This window comes from Mchenga conophoros, linkage group LG22 (assembly GCF_057382185.1).
Source record: "Mchenga conophoros isolate Kocher_MC1m ecotype Shallow Benthic linkage group LG22, M_conophoros_male_GT1.1, whole genome shotgun sequence".
In the NCBI taxonomy this organism is placed as follows: domain Eukaryota; kingdom Metazoa; phylum Chordata; class Actinopteri; order Cichliformes; family Cichlidae; genus Mchenga; species Mchenga conophoros.
The window spans coordinates 10,705,507-10,722,726 of record NC_140546.1 but is presented as its reverse complement, the minus strand read 5'-3'; the positions used below and the strand labels follow the sequence as shown (position 1 = coordinate 10,722,726).

The window sequence follows — 17,220 nt, the reverse complement described above, 5'->3', positions numbered from 1 at the left end:
TGACCACTAAATCATGATTCATACCTTCTGTAATAATTACTTAAATAAATAAAAATAGATGTTCAGATATTTTTCATAATGTATGTTTGAGGTGTGGCTTTTCCATTTCCCCAAAAATATTTTATTTACCACAATTCACATGCAGATAAAAATGGGTTATATACTGAACTTAGAGGATAGACACAAGGTCTTAATCCCATTGTGCTAATATCAATCAGATACGAGTACCAGCATTAGTGTCCACACTATCGATATTTGTATTGATCCGCCCACCTCTCTCCCCAAAATACAGCATATCACTAGGGTTTGGATAGCTCAGTAGTCATAAAAATGAAATGTTTAAATTCAGTGTCTGACTCATCAGATTGTTAGAGGCCCTAAAAATATCCTGGAAAAACATTTGTGGAATCAGAACTGCCAACAATCCAACAAACTGACATTTCAGATCTTTCTGCTTCTTTTGGCGTCTTCAGAGCACAACATGTTTAGCTTGGTCCCATCAGGTCGCTACAGATGTTCATCTAAAGTATGTGTGAAGTTGTATGGAATCAAAAAGGTGGAGAAATAAACAGCCAACAACAGCAGCCAGTAAAGTTCAGGTCAATTTATTGAGTTTCTTATCAGGCCCTGAATATGCGTTTCCATGTTACAACAATTGAGGACAGAGTTGCTGGAATATACCTTGTGCCTCTTTAATGCATTTTGTAGGCAAAGAAACCCAAAAGCATTTTTTAATAGTAACAATGGAAGAACGTGTTTTTAAATGTCATCCAATCAAAATCATTTCAGTGAAAATAAAAATGGGTGAAATTATGGGAAAGAGGGAGGAAACATGGAATCTTGTTTTATACCAATTCAGGTCCAATCTAGTCATGGTTTTAGGAAAACAGGGCCAAAAAAAAAAAAAAGTACCAGTAAGTACAAGGAAGGAGAACAATTCAACAAAAGGATAATTTAAACCAACACTTATCTGCCAATTTAGATCATAAGCACCCACTTCTACTCATGCGACTTTGTCTTCATCTACTTTTAATTTTACCGCCACTGTTCTGCATCGAAGCTGCAGGGGGACTGCTGCTCAGCTTACAGCAAATCTGCTGAGTGTGTCATTAAAATCTGGCAAAAACCTCCAGCAGCAGTGGTCGAGTCTATTTTAGTGCAGCAAATCCACGGTAGAAATATTAGCGGCATTTAAGCCTTTAACACTAATAGTCCACATTAAGATGTTAACTTTTGTTTTACACCAGCAGGGAAAAAAGAAAATTCATTATAGTATCCAAGTCCTCACCCTTTCTCTGATTTTAACTTTGAATATGTTTCTGATAATATCCCTGCCTCCCGCCCCTGTCAGCACTCCATTTAAAGAGTGCCAACACTCACATACAAAGACTTTATGACGACAACAAAAACCAACATTCATGACTACATTCAGCATAACTTCCTCTGTGACAGGTTAAGCCCGACAAAACAACAACATCGACTTAATGCTGTAGTTTCTATCGGTTACGACTCTCCCCCCCCCCCAATTCAAAACATTCGACTGAGTCGAAATGAGGCTGCGCTCGTTACTTTAGAGTGTAAGAATGTTACAACTGACTGCGCAAACAGCAAATATATAGCTAAGAAACAGCTGGCAGATTCATTTCATCTCATCCCTAAAGTAAAAATCCAACCATTTCACAAAGATCTCGGGTGTTCAGCTAAATATCTAATTTTCTGTGTCACAGAGGAGTTTATGGACTGACTGTCAGGGAAGTGAGTAGGAACACAAACCACTGAAGGGGGAAAAAAAGAAAACAAAAAGAAAATCTCATTAGAAATTATTTTGTGTGTCCACAAACATCAACTTCTGGAGCAAGCGGGAGATGGAAAAAAACAAAAGGAGAAAAAAAAACAAAAAACAAATCACATCCCTGACAACTGTAAACACCCACATCAATACTTAAGACATCGTACTTGACCAACAAAACAGTCTGCACGATAAGCTCGCGTACACGCAGCCTCGAGCTACAACAACAGGTCAGTTTGATTCTTTTAAAATCATGCATGAGTAACAAATTTGGCTCCAAATCAACTGAACCTGTTGGATTTATCCACAGAGATAAAGCTGTTTGGGTGAGGCTGCATGTAAACACGATGACTCCTTATCAACTGCACACACACTCTTTAAAACACACATACCCACAAACACACACCCACCCCAGATCAATCAACTCGCACGCACGCACACACACACACACACACACACACAGATCCCACATCAATCAACTCACATGCACACACACACGCGCACACAGATATCCCAGATCAGTCAACACACACACACACTCGCTCATACGACATTCAACTTTTTTGGTTTTGCTTCAATGTAAATCCTGAAAATCTATTTCAAGGAAAACAAAAGGAAACAATACAAGTCTACTTCCTCTTCCACCAATGAAGCAAAGCATTTTCATTTTTTCTTTTTCCTTTTATAACTGTAAACAACGAGTGTAAACAATGAATCATTTACCATTTTCTTTCCTCAAAATGATTCAGAATACCTCGTATAAAGATTGCCCTACTGGGGGGAAAAAATAAAATAAAATAAAAATCACGGCACTTTGATCTTCCATCACACAAACGTTGAACAGGTTCAAGGAGATCACAGTGCTTCATCACTTTCCACAAACTCTTGTTTGTTTGTTTGTTGTAACTCTCTGGCAGTCAAAACATAAACAAGTTTTCTTTTTTTCCCCCAACTTCTGGGGGAGAAAAAAAATTACAAATAAAACAAAATCAATGCTTTTTGACTATGCTTTAAGTCCCAGAGAGATGATTCAAGATGCTCGGTGAGCATCTGATAAAACACTTGGCTTCTGCAAAACTCACCCCAAAAACTCCAAAGGTTACCCAGTGCTAAAGCCTCACCCTGTCCCCACCCCCCAAACTGCTTAGAGCAACAAAAATAAATCTTAAAAAGCAAAATTTCTTTTTAATAATTCGTGATGATCTGTGAGGGGGCAGGGGAAAAAAAATTAAAAAAAAAAAAAAATCAGCTGCCCATTCAAAGATGCTACAAGTTTGCTTAAAAGAAATCTACCCCTCACAAAAATTGTCACTTAAAAAAAATTTAAAAAATAAAAAATGTGTAGGCTGTGGAGAGAAAAAAAAAAAAAAATTGTTGCCGCACGAGAGAAAAAAAAAATTAGTTGTTTCCAATTGACTTTATATGTGGTCTTTTAAAGACTGAGCGGGTTTCATTCCTCTGTGGTTCATGAAACCAGCTCACATCCAGTTTGTATTTCATTAAAGCAAAGCCTGAAGCGGAGCCTCTACTGCAGCAGCAACGTGAAGAGCTTGGCATTAAACCACCGGGCTGCACAGCTATTATTGGCAACTAATACATTCACCGACGTTAATTTTGTCATGAGGGCTTAAAAACACATTTCCACCGTGCGTTTCCTCGATTAAAAAAAAAAACAAAACAAAAAAAAACAAGCAAACAAAAAAACCCCAAAAAAACCAAAAAAAAAAAAAAAACAGAAGCTGTGTGGGGAAAGAAAAAGTTAAAAGTGTTGTTTTGCACCAATGTGGACATGCTGAAGCTCATTTATCAGCTGTTTTGAATGAGTCTTGAATGCATCATCCTTTTCAGGAAAAGAGAACATATTTTCATCCAGCAGCTACAGCGACCAATAGATTTACACTATTTACCAGTCAATATATATATTTTTTTCTTAGCTGTAAAAGAACAACAGCTTTAATTTAATGAAGCTGCTACTCATCTCCCATGCTGCTTGTGTGTATCTGCAGGCCAACATACTCTACGAATCAGTACAGGGGCCGTCTTCTCACATTAGCTCTGCTCATGTTTTATTCATGGTGGAAGGGAAAAACAGTCACGTAGTATTTAAATAAAGCTGCCCTTTTTTTTTTTTTTATTGCAACGTTCACATTAAAAACAAACGTTCACATTCAGGATGGTTTTGAGCCATGTTTCTGCACACCTCTCAGCGGGAGAGCAGTGTGTTGTCCTTTTTTCCTTTGCATAATGACTAAAGTTTCAATAAACTCAGGTTACTATTGATTCGTCTTTGTGCTCGTACTCTGCTGCGTGACAGTCGGCAGCAGGCTATGAATGGATGAGTGCACACGGGAGTCAAGTAAGGCACTTAAGTGACCACAGCAGTGTGAGTGGACAGAGTGATGGCTGGTGTAAGTGCACCACTTTAAAAAAAAACAAAACAAAACAAAAGAAAACAAAAAAACCCAAAATAGACCAACTTTGCTGCTGGAAGTGAAAACTGTCTCCAAAGGCGACGGGTTCAAAACAGCTCATTTCTCTAATTCTAGGAATTGTTAAGCTTTCTCGCGGTCCCAGCTTGGTGCAAAGCACACTTTAAACCTCTAAATGTATAAAATAATGAGGCAGCTCTTGTTGAGGAAAAGCTAAAGAAATGCTCCAAAATAAAAACAGCCTTTGTTTCTTTTTTTGTTTGATTTTTTTTTTTTTTTTAAGACATCCATTCCACAGGCTCGGAAAACAAGTGACGAATGTAAAAATGAAGAGTTGCCTGAAGCCTGGGTGCAAGCGCTGATGTCTGTGCAAAAGCCCGGTGTGTCTCAGCGTCCTGAGGAAGAGGACAAAACATGGATTAGGAGCACATCGTCAGTCAAGTTACCAACACAAGGAGCCACACTGCATCTGAAATCATTCACTACTCACTTGAGTGGGCTGTATAGTGAGTCCGGCTATCTTTCAGTCTGAGTAAGATTATACCCTACATGGCATTTGTCCTCATAGGGGTAAGAATGACTTTGATAAAGCAAGTGGAAGGCCACACATTGACAAAAACTCCCCCCAAAAAAACCAAACAAACACGACACAGAACTGGTAAGGCAAGTTGCTGCAAACTCTTCCATGGATCAGCTGATCCTCGCTCCATGATTTCAGTCATTAAGTGTTTAATTTTTTTTACACATCCTTTTGTGCAAACAGATTAGTCCATCCTGACAAAGCTACAGCTGTTATGATTTTTGGGAGAGATTTTAGGCCGGATTTTTAATATGCTGCATCAGCATAACCACCTCTGCAAATGACAAAGTTAAGAGAAGAAAAATTTAAGAAACTGTTTTGTGAGCCAATCCCAGGCATGTGTCCCCTACCCTACAGCATTTAATGCATCTCACAATGCCTCAGGAAAAGTAGTGTACAGCTGATGTGCACTGCCCTCCACAGAACCCCATCATACGCTGAGCAAACTATTTTTTAAGCCAGCTGTGATTAATAAATGTAATTGTGTGCCAGCAAAGACATAACAGAGACAAAGGCGCGAGTAGTCTCTGACAGCATTTCATTTTACTGATCTAAATCTTTCACAAATCTAGCAATCTTTGGCAATTTTTTTTTTATATAAAACTCTGTTTTTTTCCCCATGTTAGAAATCTAGTTCACCGCTTTCTTTGCCCACCTCTACATGCCCAAAGTTGCTTGCCATTTAATTTAGCTCATGCTAAACTATATATTTAAAAGGTAAGGAAAGCATTTTAAAATGAACTTGCTCACATTTAAAATCATGGTAAATATTGACCAACTATCACCCTGAATTTACTTTTAATCATAGCTGTGAAGCTCAATACATAGAACTCCCGGGATAGGGAGCAGTGAATGATTTCAGACAACCTCGCTTTTTCTTGGCATCGCACCTGTTTTAGGTGCTGTCCTGTTGGCGCTTCTCCTCGACCTCCTCCACGTCACAATCTCCGCTAGTTGAGTGGTACTCGGCCACATAGAGGCTCTTGTCGATGCTGCTGGGAATGGGCTTAATGTCGGTCACCAGCTGGTCTTCAATGGCCTTCAGGTTGAAGCGATCCTCCGATGTGATCAGGTTGATGGCCAAGCCCAGGTGTCCAAACCGCCCTGAGAAACATGAGAATGTGGTTAATATACAATGTCCAGTTTAAACTAAAAATAAAGTATGTCATTAATATTGTGGGGGAAAAATAATCAAATAAAATAGTACAGTAGAGAAACTGTTCCCAAGGGACATCAGAACATCAAAACCATGACATCAGTCACAGTCTGAAGCGCTGTGAGCGTGTCAAACATGAAAAAACAAAAAAACAACCCCATGAATTTGGCAACTTGTGCCACGTGGCGAGACGTCACAGATGTAGATTGCGAAGTCCAAGCCTGTAGTAAAGCTTTAGTTTTGTGCTTTCTAACTAGTTTGCTTTTTCCTGTTTCACTTCATGTGGAAATTTTGGTTTGTGTTTACTTTCATTTCAGTTACTTTGCAGATTGAATTCACTCGTTTCAGTTTAGTTTTTAAAATAGTATCATAACACAGACCATATTTTTCAGAGGCGGCTTTCACAAGTTCAGAACGGACGTAAAATTACAAAAGTACTTTTTGAAGGCAGTTGAGTCACAGATTAAAGCGCTAAAGCCTGACATTTACTCTGTTAAAAACAGGGCAATTGTTAGAGCAAATAGCAGTTTATGCTCAGCACTGTCATCCTTACAGGCAGTAACACCAGTTTTTGTAAAGCTATGACACTCTTTTCAACTGTGGCTTTAGGGTTAGCGACAGGATATTTAGACCTCTGATGGTTAAAATGAGAGTTTTAACTGTGACATAAGAAAAGAAACACTTTTCTCTCATTGTGCATCAGGGGTTGCTGTGCGCCATGGTTTCTAGCTAAATACAAGCCAGTTATAAACTTTCAAGCATCCTGGAAAACAATTTCATTTACAAAAAAAAAAAGCAGGTAAGCTTTAATGATTTACATTTACAAACAAAAACAAAACATACCTGATCTTCCAATACGATGCAGGTAAGTCTCTGCGTTCTTCGGGAAGTCGAAGTTGATAACCACGTTTACCGCCTGGATGTCAATTCCTCTGGTGAACAGATCTATTGGAAGGCAACAGAAGATTACAGCAGTGCTACAACATATCCTGGATTAACTCTGAGGCTTTTGTGATGCACAAGTAGATATTCCAGTTAAAACTCACCAGTGCACACCAGATTTCTGCACAGTCCATTTCTGAAGTCGTGGAACACACGGTTTCTGTATTCCTGGAGAAAACAAATGATCGCAAATCATTACTTATCCAACATCGGGATTTGCTTTTCTTCAGCCTGAAGAAAATGTATTCCTCATTGAAATATTCAGGTATTTTAATACCGTGATCAAAGTAATTTTAAGGTTTTAAAAGAATCTAACATTAATATTTATATAGATGGAGGATTACGAGCAGGCATATTCTTTTATTTTGCGCCCGTCATTCATTTGAGAGCCCACTAATGTTCTGTTAGCATAAAAACATTGTTCTCACCTGCATCATTTTAGCGTGGATGTAGAAGCAGGAGTAGCCCAGCTGAGTGATCTTCTTGGCCAAGAGCTCCACTCTCTGAGTGGAGTTACAGAAGATGATTGACTGGTTGATTTGAAGCTATGATGGAGAGGAGAAAAAAAATAAGTTATTCCTAGCTCAGAATGAGCCTTTGAGGGCATTTTCATCTGTGGAAAGTAAAAGCAATAAGCCTGTGTTTCCTTATCTGATAAAACCTTTTAAAGAAAGGAATTAAAATAAAAAAATAAAGGTAAAGGGAGTAAAATTTAATCAGGAAACACTGGATTAACACGGGCTAACTTGTCACTTTGAAAGAAGTGTACTTGTGGTCACAAAGTAACCGCAGTTAACAGAGAGTCGGTTACCCTGGAGAAGAGTGTGTTGAGGCAGTGAACTTTCTGCCTCTCTGTGACGTAGGCATAGTACTGAGTAATGCCCTTCAGAGTCAGCTCCTCCATCAGGTTTATCTCATAGGGCTTCTGAAGGTGCTTGGCCTACAGCAAAGACACAGAGAGATAACAGTTCACACAGTGCTTTTAAAAATGTGTTTTCAGAACTGTAAAAGCTTCTAGGACATTTCTGTCATGATCATTTTCTGCTCTTCTTTATGGAGAAATTTCTTTTTGGATGCACTGTCACTGAAACCACCACACAAGTAGTACCTGCTTAGATACTCAGAATTTCAAAAAAGACTTGTACAAACAGTAAAAGCAATCGTATCCTGTGACTGTAAACTAAATTTGCTTTAGCTGAATCAACCCTGGAAATGTCCACAACAAAGAAAGAAACAGATTTGGGCGCGACAGGAGCGGAGCTCGGTCTGCAGTGTGAGCTAAGTGGAGCCAAGTGGCTCTGAGCCAGCAGGCTGGACAAGCAGCGCAGTAATTAGCCGTCTACTCACCATGAACTTCTGCACACTGATGGGGAAGGTTGCAGAGTAGAGCAGGATCTGTCTGTTCTTGGCCAGGAAACTAATAATATCTTCAATAAGCACCACAAAATCCTGAGACAGCAGCTTATCCGCCTGAAGAGAAACGGAATAATAATTACCACGAAGCAAGCCTCTTTTCTTACCCGATACAACACAATACATGAAATAACAGCTAGTTTCTGAAATGACTTTACTCATATTTACCTCATCCATCACCATCATCTGGACTTTATCCACCTTTGCCACTCCCTTCTTTATCAAGTCCAGGATCCTGCCAGGCGTGGCAATGACCACATGCACTATTGTGAAAACAGAACTATGATTATCATCAAAACTTCCTTTTTACGGGGCATTTTGTGACAATATTTAACAACAGATAACACACGGAATTCAGAGTGACAGCCTCCATAACCTCTCATGGATAAAAGTACCACAAAGCTGGTTGATATGAATCTTTACCGGTCTCATCCAGACGCATGATGTCATCTCTCAGGTTGGTGCCCCCGGTGGTGGCCATTACTTTGACTCCTCCCAGGTGTTTGCTGAGCTGGATGCAGATCTGGCTCATCTGCAGTGCCAGCTCACGAGTGGGCACCATGACAATGGCTGGAAAATTAAAAAAAAAAAAAAAAGAAGTAGAGATTACAAACATGATAGATGGTATGTGATTTCACAAGCTGTTTTCACACATGAAATTAATCTGGCTTTTTAGTTTTACAGTTGTCCTTTCTGCTAGGCAGCACAAAGATGGCCACTTGCTATATTAGCTGTGCCTTCAAACATCACAGAGACTTTGCACTTGAGAACTTAAAGGTTAATGTCAGGCTGAGGTCCATCCCTGTTGGCTCAGTCCTAGAAAAGATCTGGGCTGCAATGCATGTGTGAAATCTGCTTTGAAGGAAAAACATAGAACCAACAGAAAAAACAAGGCTGGCGAGACAATGACGATGCATTAGCTTCTCTTTCTATAGCACGTGCTTTGTTTCCTAGACAAACTGAAGGAAATGCCATGTCAGGTAAAATGGAAGCATAGGAAAACACCACAAGTTAAAAAACACCTTAAAGAAAAAGGTAGTTAAAACTGTAGTCAGTAAAGCTTATATTTGGAGTCCAACTATAAAACCAAAGGCAGTGCCTCACCCTGTATGTGGTCCTTTTTCAGGTCTATCCTTTCCAGCAGTGGGATGAGATAGGCTCCACTTTTCCCTGTTCCATTCTTGGCTCGGGCCAGAATGTCCCGTCCAGACAGGGCGATGGGAATGCTCTCCTCCTGCAAGGAACCAACAGGCAAACCGTCTGTCTCATTACACAAACATACTTGCCTTTTTTATTTCATGGACACAAATGAAATGTGTGTCTTTGTCTTACATGTTTAAACCATGGCATTTGTGCTTTTAAGGTAGACCATAAAAACAACCCGAATTGTGTCAGCATGTGTAAGCATCTCTCAAATCAAACAAACAAAATAAAATGTATAAAACTGTATGACCGTACAAGTAACCCAGGTTTTTTTTCCCCATCATCCACAGTGATAGTTAAAATTAGGTAATGGAGATAAAGCCACTATTGTGTTAGATTCTTGTAATAATTCACTTGTCTTGTCACCAGGCTGTTACATTTTTATGTCAGTTCACATTTATATTTTCTTTTCAGTTAAATTATATTTAAAGTTTAAGGAAATTATTTGTTTAATAAGACAAGATTTGTAAAGTTTAACAAATCTGATTTACTTTATAATGAGAAATAATCCTGATCTAAAAGGTGCACCACATCAACCGTGCTGCAGATGATGTTTACTTTTAATGTTAATTTTTGATGAGTTTTAAAGAGAGTACAAAAGAAACAGGATGAAAACACCTATTCTTTTTAAAAAAAGTCAAATGCTGACGCACAAATCAACTGATATTGGCGTATATACTGTCAAAAATGATTTCCCCCCCCCAAAAAAAAAACACAACAGAATACAGACAAATGTGTTTGTCTAATACAGAAATGCCCAGCAGAATGGTTACATGTGTTGGGTTTTCTGTCAACATAAAATTGTAAGTTAATTAATGGGGTCTATTTGGAAAGAAGATAAATGATAATAAATATTGAGCATACCTGAATAGGGGAAGGTTTCTCCCAACCCATCTCAAAGATGCCCATCAGGAGTTCTCTTTTGAGACAATAATCTTCAAACTCATTCCCCTTTGTGGACGTCACATCCTGCAGTGGTCACAGAAATGGTTAGGACATCAGGAGAAAACTAGTCTGAAGCGAAAGCATGACAAGAAACTGAAATCAAATTTTAACTCACTGAGGTTTTGACCCTGTTGTCTTTGGGAGGGAGCTGTAGGCTCTTTTTCCAGTCATCTCCAAACTTAATACCACCTCCGTCCTGAGAGGCTCCTCCTGCTTTCTGGGGAGCACCCAAAGTCTTTCCTTGAGTTGTTGGTGCTGGCTGGACTGCAGCTGGTTTGGTCTGCCCTCTGAGCTGCCCGTTCTGCTTATTCAGTCCCATGACGACCGGGCCCACACTTTCTGTTCTGGCGGTTGCCATTTTCCCTGTTTTTGTCTTCTTTTTTTCTGTCCTTTGAAGTATTAGATTTTTGCGTCTTAGGTTTAATTTTTAAAAATTCTCTTCAGATGTAAAAAAGTTTAATAAAGCATTAACAAACGATATTCTCTCTCTTTTTTTGTTTGAAGTCCAAAGCTGACGACAGAAGTGGATTCGTAGTATTTACATATACACACGTACGTGCAGTTCGGTCCCCTTCAACAACAGAGTGACTGACGTACACAAAACAACCAAAAAAAAAAAAAAAACTTTTTACAGAAGAGCTCTTCAAAATGAAGAGAAATTTGCATTCATATGCATGAATATACTTGTCCACAATATAGAAAAATTATATGTGAACAAGTATTGAAGCAGTTCAAGTCCTGAAACAGAACAACTAAGGCAATCTGAACTTGGGGATCTTCAATATAATCTTACTTCAATACTTAAACTTCTCTTTGTGAATGGAACAGTATTTCTTATTTCCACTTTTGAGTCCATTAGAGTTGCTCAATATCCCTGTTCTTGACAAAAAAAAAAAAAAAAAGGAAAGTAAATGCCCAACTTTGTACAAGTATCTCCCCAAAATTATAGTCCGTAATGCTTTCTGTTTATTTCCACTGTGTGGGTATAAGTCACTCCAAAAAAATGGATCCTGAAATCAAAAATCACACAAGGGGTAACTGAGTCCAAAGCCCAAAAAGCTTTCCACCCTTGCTGAGTCTTCAGTGTGTGTGGGGGGTGTGAGTTTCCTTTCTCCTCCAGGTGTTTGACCCTCTCTCCTTCGACACTACAGGTCTTCAGCTCAGTCTGAAGTGTGAGAGTTGTGGCCTGATCGCCTGCTGCCTCCTCAGAGTCAAAGCCAACAACTCAGACTCCTCACCTAAAAGAAATAAAAGCACGAGATTTTACATTTTTAAATGACCATGAACAGCTGACTCTAAGTCCCAGTTATAAGTAGTTTACCTATTTACTCTCTTGATCATCAGTTGCACTGAAGATGACATCATAACCCAAAATAGGTAAATAATGATTACAAAATGAGAAAAAGAAGCAAGATCTCATAAACAAACAATTTGGCATTTTTGGGATGTTTGCATTTAAAGCCATCAGGCTGCCATGTTTAACTCCTTATCAGATTACTTGTAATTTGATTTCTTTGCATAAAAACAGGTAGGACTCACAGTGGCCTCCATAGCTTTAAAGTTGCCCTGTTCCAAAGTAGACCCAAACACTAACAAATATTTTTTGTTCCGTTTTGTTGGTAAATAAATTTACTTTCAGCGCTCGTTATCTGTGACAGCAGAGATGACAGCGTAGGTGGGGATGTTCCAGATCCTGTTTTAACTTTTCATAATGCCACCAATAAACCACTACTGTTTCAACTGAAAACTACCTCTAACTAAACAAAAGGGAAATTAAAAGGATTCGCACCATCAAATTTTACAGGAGATTAAAACTCCTGAGTGTCAAAGACATGCCTGATCATCTACATCAGAATTCCCTACAAAATTTGAGATCTGCAGCTTCTCATTTCAACTTATTGAATTGCAGATATCGCCAACATCCTGCAGTCAAAAACAATACACAAATCAATCACAAAATACACTAATGTGACATGTAGTCACGTAGCTGGGTTTCAGAGGGGTCTGTGGTTATGATGTACCTATGACATATATCTAACCCTTAAGTCTAATCTGTTCTGTTAAGGGTGTCTCTGAAGAAATGTTACACACACAGTCAGTTGGCTTTGAAGTAATGGAGCAGCAGCTACAACAGGCCACACAGAAACCTAGTCTGCCAGTCATTCTCACATATTTGACAACGGTTAAACTCCAAAAGCCCACAGATGCAAAAATGCACTGGGAAAAAAAATTCATCATCAAAGCGGACTTTTCTTTCGAATCTACTGTTACTAATATTTATTAATTCTTTATTTAAACTGGCAGCATTCTTACGTGATTTCATATTAAATATTGATGCTAAATGCAACATAGTGAAATAATAGTGCTATATTTTTAAGAAGTGAACAGTTAGTAGTAGTTCGTTTATAAGCATACAGATTAATTACAGAATACCTACAGAGTAACTAACTAATGAATATTCAGTATATAGAAACACTGAATATTTCCGTATTAAAACACCATACTCAACAGGCTGTGCCACTTTTATTAAAAAGCTCAAACTGCGTTTTCGGCTTCTTGCAGACCCTTCCCCCTTTAGTTAAAGTTGTTGAGAATCTGCTCTTTTGTTAGTAAAGTTGGCCGACTTCTGCCCTGAACAGTGATAAATAAAAGCGGCAGTTATTTGCAGAAAGCGACACGCTGCTTCAGCACTCCGAGGTTAGAGAGGTGAACCTGCCAGGTGGCAGCCCTCAGATTAACGAAGCCCAAACTGTCAGGATTTTCTTCTTTTTTTAAATTGAGTCTATCCTTTACTGAGGCTCAAATCAGCTTGAAACAAATCAAACAATCACAGTTTGAATCGATTGCCAAAAGCTGCTCACAGCGTCATAACTTTACCAAGTTTTTTTTCCTCCACCGTTCAGACTGCACATTAGCTTAAACTTAATTTTCACGCAGTTTTCCAAACGCACTCTGAAATTAATTAACTTTAACACACCAAAACAATTACTTTGGATTTGATAAACTTTACATACCTTCATTTATTGATTAATATCTTACATTAACGCTGCCTCTAAGGAGAAACACTAAATACGTTATGCTAACGGAGCTAAAGTTAACGAGCGACTGAGCCGTTAAAACGTTCGTTCGTCTTTTACTTTTTATGATCTTTTAATTTATCATAACGATAACAATGCGATAAAAATGTACTTTGACTGGGTTAATTCTTTTGCAATGTTTCCACTAAAGCTTCATGGAATACGGCTATCCTCCGGACTAATTTAGCACAAATAACTCCACTCGCTAACGTTAGCTACATGCTAATCTGCTCATAGCAACTCAGATGTTTTTTACAGAAAGTAAACGCCTCAAAGCTCCGCAAACCTACCTTTATTGTTTTATTTTTCTGCAACGAACACTCACTGCGCGGTCGATCAACTATTTCCTTTACAATAAGCTTCAATCACTGATTTTTTTTCTGGATATAAATCTCCTCTATTGTGTTTCTTCTTCCTTTAAATCAACATGGTCGCCTCTTCTTCGTCTCCTCTTCCTCGTCGTCTCTCTGCTGTTTATCACACGTGAGACTCCAAGACGTTGCTGCCACCTGCTGGCGCACCTAGTTACTGCTACATAGGATTTATATTTTTAACTATAATTATATTATTCATGTTTATTTTTATATTTTATGGAATGATTAAATAAAAGTTGAATATAAAAAAAGCTCTGTAAAGCGATCAATATAGCATTCTCATTGTGTACTTTATCTAATCAGCCACAGAGTTTTCTTCTCAGTCATAAACGCACCTTTTTGTGACTTTTATACAAAGTCACAAAAAGTGCCTAATTACCTGAAACACAGCTCACAGTTGTTTTAGATCTTTGCCCACACATTCTTTGCTCAAGGTTACAATCACCTACCGATCGTAATGGGTTCAAATGAGTTCAAATATGCACTCTTACTGCTCTGACTCCTTAACATTGTAAACCTGTTTCCCATAATGTTTGGTACAGAGATGAATGGTAAATAAAAGCTTCCTAGCTCAGGCAACATTTCTGGCAGCTAACACTGAGGGAGCAACAGCTACATTCTTGCTAAAAAAAATCTAACCTACATCCCAGAGAGTGTCTATAATAGAGGGTTAATTTGAGGATGGGTACCTAGAGGGATGAAGTATCTCGGGATTAGGCTAAGCCAAGATATGGAGGACCTACCCCAACTCAATTTTGACCCAGTCCTACTAAAAATAAAAACGTCTAAGGAGCTTGGAAAGAAAAGCGTCTGGACTTCTTCGAGGTGTTTGAAGATGTTTCACCTCTCATCCAAGAAGCTTCTTCAGTTCTAAGGGTCAATGGTGGGGAGTCCCAGATTTAAACCCAGTGGGAGTTTCCCCCCAAAGAGGGACAAAGGACCCCCTGATGATCCTCTACCTAATCACATGAGCCAAGGTGTGAAAGCGGGTGCGGTTCCCAATCAGCCAGGGTTTCGGGTGAGCTCATTGTGAAACCTGGCCCCACCCTATCATGTGATTTCCCGAGGTCAGATGGCCCAGGATGTGAGTGAGTGTTAAGGCGTCTGGGAGCAAAAAAGTGGAGCAAATTAAAAATCTCATTGTGGGGCAAAATAAATATTGTAAAAATGATTATAGCTCCCCAATTCAACTACGTATCATGTTACCAAATGTGATACTGCCTGTTTTCTTCAAACAGAATGAAAACTTAATTAAGCAGTTTCTGTGGGATGGGAAAAGGGCAAGAATCAAGCTAAGTAAATTATATGGCCCTAGAGAGAAGGGCGGCTTAAGTTTACCCGATCCAAGACTATATTCAATCTCATTCGAGGTGGCAAAATTGGTTAATTACTGGGGAAAAAAATCAAGCTGGACAGGAATGGCTGAGTATAGAGTCTGAGATTTATACCCATTATGACCCAAAATGTATGCTGTCTCAAAGCCGCACTTCAACAAACGCAATTTTGCTTCACTCTAGCCAGGTATGGCTGAATATAGAATTCTTAAAATATCTATCTGAAGCACACAGGAAATCACGACCATAATACCATAATCTGAAGGATTATTAACTGTGACTACCAGCCAATATGTTACTTTACTGTCATTTTTAGTTGCCCGTTTCTGTGTTTCTTCTTTCAGAACCTACTGTAAGTTAGCTTCTCTTTCCTCCTTTTAAGGAGGGATGCACACCAGCAGTTTTCTTGGTTTCTCCCCCCCCGCTCTTATACAGGTTTAAGTACCGTATATGTTTTCAAAAAACTTGCAAAATCAATAAAAACTTAAATGTAAAAAAAATATGATGTGAGAGCCATGTTACATTCCCTCAGATTCACAGGTTATTCTGATAAGCTAAGGTGATGCACACTGTGACCTCTGGGTTCAGAATGTGTTTCACTTTTGTTGTCAGTAAAACCTGCCATGCAAGCTTATGTAAAACAGTAACACTAGAGAACACAGAAAACAGTACAAAGACCACATATTAAATGTTAATACTGAAAGGTCTTATTGTTTTCTTGATGGACAATAACTCAGGTATAATATTGTTTTTCTTTTTAAAGACTGGAAACGTTGACCCAGATAGATAAAGACACAGGCATATCCAAGATGTGTTTGAATCACACAGTGACTGCTGACTCCTGTTCCTCAGACTTACTGGTGCTCTTGGTGACAATGGTATCCTAGATGCTTATTAAACTCTAAGAGCTGGCTCAACAGGTTTGATCCCAGTGACGTTGCTGCTGATGGTGGAACTGTATCGCCATGTGAGGCTTTCAATGGGAACAGGAATTATAAACTTCTCGTGGACATTTTTGTAATTGATGTGACACATCAACGCCCTCACTCAAGGACAACGAGGCAAACGTAGAAAGAGTGGACACACAAATTCCTTTTCTAATAGAGCTAGATGGTTGTGTTTAAATCAGTTTTGACTTATTTATAGCACTGATGACTCTGCCATCATTGATCGAGGTTTCCTTCAGAGTATTGCCAGCTGCTGTTGAGTGACATAAGCCAGGAAATGGACTGAGGTCTGCACTTGTAGCAGACAAACATTTTTATCTTAACATTAAAGCTGAGCGCAGCTATTTAGCTGACAGAGTCCGATTAGAGGACGCAGACAGATAAAGGGGAGAAAAAACTGCAAGAATGAAGGAAATGACTGGCAACAGAGCAATCCGGCTGTGAAGGCTGTGATCCTAAAGTTGCACACACTTGAAAATTTGAAAACGAGAAAAGCCATCAGTGTGTTAAAAACTAAAGCGTTTATTTCACCATTTACTGCCACCAACATAAACATTGAATTTAAACTAATCAAAAGCAAGTTTACTTCCTGTCAACATCTGTGACACCTAACGTTGAAGAAGGACAGGTAATGCTCAGATTCACTAATCTGAGTTATCACCATGCACCTCATTAAAAAAAATGCAAATGCAAAAACTTCAGAGTGTAGTTTTATTCAACAGTTGTGAAAGAATAACAACATGATAAAACAGTTAATTTACACCTTATAAAGTTACTTTCACGCTGGTACCAGATACTGCTGGTAAATACAAGGTGATGGCCTTTTTAATGGTAAGTAAACATGTAACAAACTGTAAAAAAAAGAAACAACAAAAAAACCCAACAACCCAAAACAGATGACACACCTTATCCAAATAACAATAATAATAATAATAATAATAATAATAATAATAATAATAATAATACTACAGTGCATCTGGAAGGTGATTCCTATACAAGTAAACCATTAACACCGGTCAGTTTGACGTAGG

General features: G+C 38.6%; 1 protein-coding gene across 2 annotated transcripts; it reads right to left on the bottom strand.

Moving 5' to 3' along the window:
• Nucleotides 1-589: 589 nt before the first annotated feature.
• Nucleotides 590-14,017, bottom strand: LOC146548847 (putative ATP-dependent RNA helicase ddx6). 2 transcript variants are annotated; one of them, XM_085262075.1, is made up of 13 exons: nt 13,825-14,017; nt 10,573-11,695; nt 10,377-10,481; nt 9,414-9,543; nt 8,733-8,879; nt 8,478-8,572; nt 8,244-8,366; nt 7,708-7,836; nt 7,325-7,441; nt 7,001-7,064; nt 6,798-6,899; nt 5,689-5,902; nt 590-4,613 (listed from the first exon to the last, which is right to left on the bottom strand). In XM_085262075.1, exons 2-12 carry the CDS (start codon nt 10,813-10,815, stop codon nt 5,694-5,696), a joined length of 1,464 nt encoding a protein of 487 aa, XP_085118201.1. In that variant the 5' UTR covers nt 10,816-11,695; nt 13,825-14,017; the 3' UTR covers nt 590-4,613; nt 5,689-5,693. The 2 variants fall into 2 exon arrangements, with proteins under 2 accessions (XP_085118201.1, XP_085118202.1); XM_085262076.1 differs by lacking the exon at nt 13,825-14,017 and adding an exon at nt 13,472-13,600.
• Between the last annotated feature and the right edge of the window lie 3,203 nt (nt 14,018-17,220).

Coding starts and splice junctions, on each gene's coding strand:
- LOC146548847 (XM_085262075.1), bottom strand. CDS start 10,815: ATGGCAACCGCCAGAACAGAAAGTGTGGGCCCGGTCGTCATGGGACTG. Junction 10,482..10,572: donor ACAACAGGGTCAAAACCTCA/GTGAGTTAAAAT, acceptor TGACCACTGCAG/GATGTGACGTCCACAAAGGG. Junction 8,367..8,477: donor AGATGATGGTGATGGATGAG/GTAAATATGAGT, acceptor GTTTCTCTTCAG/GCGGATAAGCTGCTGTCTCA.